General features: G+C 36.6%; 1 protein-coding gene across 1 annotated transcript; it reads right to left on the bottom strand.

Annotated features, from left to right (window-relative positions):
- Positions 1-300: 300 nt before the first annotated feature.
- LOC106342921 (nicastrin) lies at positions 301-5,415 on the bottom strand. The gene is made up of 16 exons (XM_013781985.1): positions 5,169-5,415; positions 4,957-5,070; positions 4,777-4,891; positions 4,311-4,393; positions 4,160-4,236; positions 3,692-3,769; positions 3,062-3,133; positions 2,893-2,966; positions 2,650-2,782; positions 2,481-2,552; positions 2,244-2,363; positions 1,958-2,029; positions 1,718-1,858; positions 1,373-1,457; positions 835-1,294; positions 301-687 (listed from the first exon to the last, which is right to left on the bottom strand). The coding sequence occupies exons 1-16, from the start codon at positions 5,248-5,250 to the stop codon at positions 423-425; spliced, it is 2,043 nt and encodes a 680-aa protein (XP_013637439.1). The 5' UTR covers positions 5,251-5,415; the 3' UTR covers positions 301-422.
- Positions 5,416-5,962: the final 547 nt, after the last annotated feature.

The following is a 5,962-nucleotide window of genomic DNA, read 5'->3' as shown; positions in this document are numbered from 1 at the left end:
TGAGAGCTGTCGGCGAGATTCCTAGTTCTCACAACCTAAGACTGCAAAACCTAGTTAAGTCGTAGCTCGAAATAACAAAAACCGAAAAGTTGCATAATTGCTCTAAGTGCTAAGTTTTGCTCTGAGAAAAGTCCTCCCCCGCCTAGAACACATGCTTTCATTCGTTAAAATAGGACTGTAACGTTAAAATAGGACTGTAACGAATGAAAGCATGTGTTCCACTTTCTGCTAGAAAAAATCTCCGTTACATCTTTGCTTATTTTTGATAAATACTGAGATTTTAAAATGAACCATCTCCAAAAAAAAAAAGGAACAACTGTTTTCAATATAGCTTTTTGTTGTGAATTGTGAGAAAATGTTTCTACCACCGTACAATTGGTGTCGCATGTGGAAGTAAAATTTTGGGAGGTACAAATCAAGTCTCAGTCCTGCTTCAAAGCTTTTGCGATGAACGATTCGGCAACCATAATTCCAATATAAGCCAATAATGTGACTGTAATACCCGCAACAAGGACTGCGTTGTCGTATGCTGAGTGTTGGACCGTGTACACTTGCACGCTTATAGTGTTCCAGTTGCTCTCCGTCCAGACCGGATCAACCATCCCCATAGAATCCGATGTGTTTTGGGGCAGAATAGTCCAAGCGCCATCTGCATACTTCAACCTTGTTGAATACGCTGGAACATACCTGATACGACCAGAACAACCGAATCAACCCTAGGTTTTGTTGAAGAGAACCTAGAAAGATTCTTCCAAACCATGCAATGCAAGGCCCCAAGCACAGTTTTGATGTGGGATCACTAGCTTATGATTTTTCAAGAGAAAAGAGTATTACCTGGTTGTGGATACCACGCATGTTCCCTCCTTGTTACTCTCTGCTTTGATACACACTTGGTCGGTTCTGCTACAGGTTCCTTTTGAACAACTTGAGGTTGTGTTTCCCTTTTGGACAGATGTTTTTTCAGCCAGAAAGTTCCATAGGAATCTAGAAACGTCACTGACGTAACCAAGGTAAGGGTTGGAGGAAGGTTCTCCACTCATGACGCCAGCATAGTTGCCTGGGCAAGTGTTCGTCGGTGAAATGTAATCTTTGACCAAGTTGCATGATAACCCCGGCTCACAAGATAGGAGACAGGCTAGAAGCTCTTCAACGAAAGAAGCGTTGACATGGATAGATCCCAGAGCTGAACTGCTTGTAGCTGAACTGCTTGTATCTTTGCTGCCAGTTGCAAGGATGTAAAGCGTACGGGCCACAACAGAAGCAGCAGCTACTACAGATGAGGAGTTGACATTTGCTGCAATAGAAATACCAGAAAGGATCAGAAAAGTGCACAATGGTGTTTCGGAGCTAAAAGGAGAGTGGCACTTCTTACACAAATCATCGAGGTGACTATGGTAGAACTTGTTCACAAACTTGGTATCAAAGTCTTCAAGAACAACAGCTGAAGTCTGAGGGTTCTGCATCAATGATATATGATGTTAACCATTTTCACTCTTGCCATCCGTTTCAGAAACACATATAATATTACGCAATAAATATACTTTTCCTGTCATGTTCATGATTTTTTTATTTGCAGTTAATTTTTAAATGAGATCAAAACATTTATGCTCATATTAACGAAAGTGACGTATCTTTGAAGAGTTACTTTCTCTTTCAAATTCCGGATACAAATTTGAATTGTCTTTCCATCTATATATACTTGGAAAACATATTATACCTTTTTCATGAATGCCATCGTGGATGATGGTGGTATTCCAGGGTTTGTCTTATCCGCTGAAAGAATCTTGATATTCTTTGATGTAAATGAATCCTGAGCTATCTTTAAAGCATCCAGTGTCATATTTGTAGCAGAAGAAACCTAAAGCAGAAGACCAAATGTGGAGGTTAAGTCGCCTACTACAGATTCACATGATCTAATTAATTACGTAAGAGTTTTAGCGTATCAGGAATTTCTCACCCTGGTTTTATGAGCAAAGAAGGTATTAATCCCTCCACTCGAGCCTTTTCCAACGGATCCTATTTCAAGCACCTGATAGATAATAGAAGACAGCAATTTGAGAATTGTGAAGCCACAATATCACAAGGAACACTCAGTAAGCAACAAACGTTTTTTTTTCTTTGCTACTAAGGAACAAAATAAGTTGCAGCAACGATAACACTTATGCAACTTTTTCCACAAGGGTATTCATGTATGAGACTAGCTGTCTCTACCAACTCTGTCAGATCAAAACAAAAAATGTTACCGTTTCAATCATGGTATCGCTAAGGCCTGCAACAGCATCTGAATGCAGATCTAGTTCGTGTAAGAACCTCCTGCTGCCAAGGTAACCCCATGTTTCTCCGGTCAGAACCAAAAATACAAGCTGCAGGATACACACGTCAAGCTAAGAGGCACAGAGCAGCGAAGTGAAAGCTATAAAAGTATGCGAACAACAAATTCTCCCAGAAAGTCCTTGGTGATTATATTTATTGATTAGCACCTGCTTTTTCAGATTGCTAAAGCCCACAACTCGAGAAAGAGCATCAACTGCTCCCAGAAAAGCTACCAGTCCCTGAAAATTAAATGAGTCATTCAACATTGAATCTGAAAAGAAGAGTAAATAACACATATATAGGTCAAGCCAGAAGTAATAAATAACAAGATCTCACAGATATCGGTGAATCTGCACCAAAGCTCTTGTCACGGAAAAATGATGCAGAATCCATGGAGGCCACAGTTAGCACAATTGGTTTGCGATTGTTGGAAGACGAAACGTTGATTGGTGGAAGTGAGGACCAAACACTGTTCTTCATAACAAAGATATTAAAAACGAAGCCTGTCCGTTGAAAAGTTATTACATGTTTTGAAATCAGACAGTACATGAGAGCAGTTAGACCTTCCAAAAATGTTACCTATATCCGCCCAATGGGAGGCAGGTTCCTTCCTGTAAACAAGCCTCCGAATTGTGTGTACCAGCTTTGGTAGTCTAATCCATAAAATAAAGGGTCAAAATGTCAGTCACAGTAAAAATTCAGAAAGACGTTTGACACTCCAGTGAGCTAGATTGCTAAAGCCAAATACCTCCATAACCATATTGAATTCAGCGACGTCACTGGTGTAAGTTTTATGCTTCATATCTTTCTTGGAAAGGAACTGCACAAATATATTAGGCTATTAACATGCAAGTAAACAGACGACAAGTTTAAAGTAAATCTATCCAGATAACTTGACAGCCACACAATTTTGGATTAGCACCAGCACAACAATACACATATATGATATATGATATATCTACTGGCGTAGTTGACAAGCCGTGTAAACACTTCATTTTTAGTCTTTCCAACAATCACTAAAACTACAGGTAGGTCATGAATTTGCCACTACCGCAAGACAAATGGAAAGGCAGTGGTTGGTTCCAATTGCACGCCAAGGAAATTAACAAACTGCACTTCAAAAGCTATAAACTCTCAGCTGCACACATATGCATAATACAAACACTGAAGGACCAAATTGTATTTCTATCATGATTCAGTAATCATTGTTTAGCAGAACTTCTGGGATCTAGTTCAGTTTAAACTAAGAGTAATCATTTCACATGACATTGAGAGGCAGGTCTCATGCAACATTTTTCCATCAAGGAATACTGCTCTTAAGAGTGACCAACAGTCATACATTTATAATTTCCATAAGAATGCAAGTTTGAAGGATTACCTTCTGCACAGCTGTTATACCACTTTCTGACAATAAGTACACAGGAAAATTATAAGCTTTCCACATAATGCTTGATGCCTGCAAATAAAATGTATCATTTTTAGAATGGTTAAGAGGGCTAAAGACCCACTGCCTGCAACTATTCATAAAATTGAAACCACTTTCTTCTCCATGAAAAAAAGAATAAGTTGCACTATCATTTTACTAAGGTAGATAATGTGCGACTGTCTTATGAACTTCTTTGTAAGTGAAAATCTTAGCACATACAAGCATTCCGTTTTATACACCAAGAACAAACCACAAGATAAGGATTTATGATGTCGTATAATTCCAGTAAAAAATAGCATACAGCTTGGAAATGCTTGACAATGGATTGGTAATAACTGATTAAAATATTTTCTAACCCACATACATCCATCACAAGAAGATGTAACTTCAAAGATTCAGACAGAGTTTATGATATTATACCATTGGATTCCATTTGTACTCAACGTTTTTATATGGTGAAAACTCCGCCTGAGGAAACATTTTATCAGGGGAAAGACCTACAGGAAAGAAGAAACAAATACTAATGCATCAGGTTGACAGAATAATAGAAATATGCGGATTGGCATAGTACCTTTTAACTTTTGTTGAAAGCTAGATCCTGACTCAATTAGAACGCCACCAATTTTGCTAGCAAAACTCAAATCATTTGATACCCTGAAAATAGCAATAAATCATGAGTCATTTCTACTTTAACAGAGGGTGTACAAAATCCAATGAATCATGCCAGAAGTAAAACAGAAAGCGCAATGTAGGATTCTAACGTAAATAGTTTAAGAGGTACAAAATCTAACCAATAATGCCATGACTAAAATAGTTTGTAGAATGAATTACAGGATCCTAGTGAATAGAACATCATTAGCTCCGGATGCACTAACAACAAAAGTGACTTTATTGACAGATGTTAAGCAAACACCTATTTCATGCATAGCTACATGCTTATTAGCATGGGAGTTAAAGCACTAGTCCACAGATTAAGAGATTTGTTCTAAACCGAATAGAACTTTAGCAAAAAAAAAAAAAGAGACAAAGGAACATGCCTGGTAAAGAAATCTTCCATTTCATCAGCTGTAACCAAAACAGTGTGCGGCTCAACCAAATCTTTAACATCCTTGAGTTTAATGAGTGGAGCCACCACCTTACTCAATCCAGGATCTGAGTATATTATAAACAAAAATAAAAACCAGGGGGGAACTAATCGAATAATAAAAGAATCTTACTGGAACAGCCAATCTCTCCAGAGAGATTGAGGAGGCGCACACAAGGATACCCATCAACAGCAACATACATAAGCTTCTGAAGGTCAGGCACAGATTCAATAGACGTTATCTCACCTGCGCACACCAAAAAAAAAAAAAACTAATGTTCTATCAAAATCAACAAAAAACGATAGATAATTTGTGCTAATACAAATCAGAAAAGGAAAACTCACCAGCGAGAGAGAACGGGAGAGGGAGAAAGATTGAAACTAGAGCAAGTGTAAAAGCAACAGCAACGAGACGAGGAAGTCCCATTGAAATTGGATGCCGCTTAGAGAGTTGGAATCAGCGGAAGCTATGTAGAAATCATCGCTGCGGAAGAAGCATTTGGTGGAGAGATCGAGAAACCCTAGTTGGGAGTTCGGAGAGTCAAGACTGAGATGTTTCGCCTCGGAGGTAATTTCTTGTGCGCAGATTAATTAAAACAAATTTTTATTTTTATTTTCGACAAATGCAATAATGCCTATAAACTAAATCCCAATGCATAGGTCGCACTCAAGTAGTTAATTACATTCAATTGAAAAATAAGTAGGTCCACATTTGATTTTTATATGTTGTTAAATACATAAGTTGGTCAAACTATATGATATAATGATATGATATGTTATTTTCTTTCCTTAAATCAAACCTAACCATAAATGACTAATATATATATGATAATTAATGATTTTAATAATAAAGATTTGATAACAATTTATATCTCCTCCATCATTTTTTGTTTAATTTTATATTATTAAAATAAATTAAACAATCAAATTAGCTATAAAAGTAAAATTTAGATTTTTTCGTATATGTTATATTTTGAATTTTTAAAAACGACAATAAATGACTAAAACTATTAAAATTATTATGTTAAAAATTAATGATCAATGGTTTAACATTTTTATTATAAGAAGATACACATGATTTTAAAACCATATGAGAAAAAAATATCATTTAATAATAAAATAAATAAATATATATATAT

The sequence above is a fragment of the Brassica oleracea genome, chromosome C4, assembly GCF_000695525.1.
Source record: "Brassica oleracea var. oleracea cultivar TO1000 chromosome C4, BOL, whole genome shotgun sequence".
NCBI lineage: Eukaryota > Viridiplantae > Streptophyta > Magnoliopsida > Brassicales > Brassicaceae > Brassica > Brassica oleracea.
This window is presented reverse-complemented; position numbering and strand designations above follow the sequence as displayed.

Coding starts and splice junctions, on each gene's coding strand:
- LOC106342921 (XM_013781985.1), bottom strand. CDS start 5,250: ATGGGACTTCCTCGTCTCGTTGCTGTTGCTTTTACACTTGCTCTAGTT. Junction 4,892..4,956: donor TGGAGAGATTGGCTGTTCCA/GTAAGATTCTTT, acceptor TAATATACTCAG/ATCCTGGATTGAGTAAGGTG. Junction 1,859..1,957: donor TCTTTGCTCATAAAACCAGG/GTGAGAAATTCC, acceptor CTTCTGCTTTAG/GTTTCTTCTGCTACAAATAT.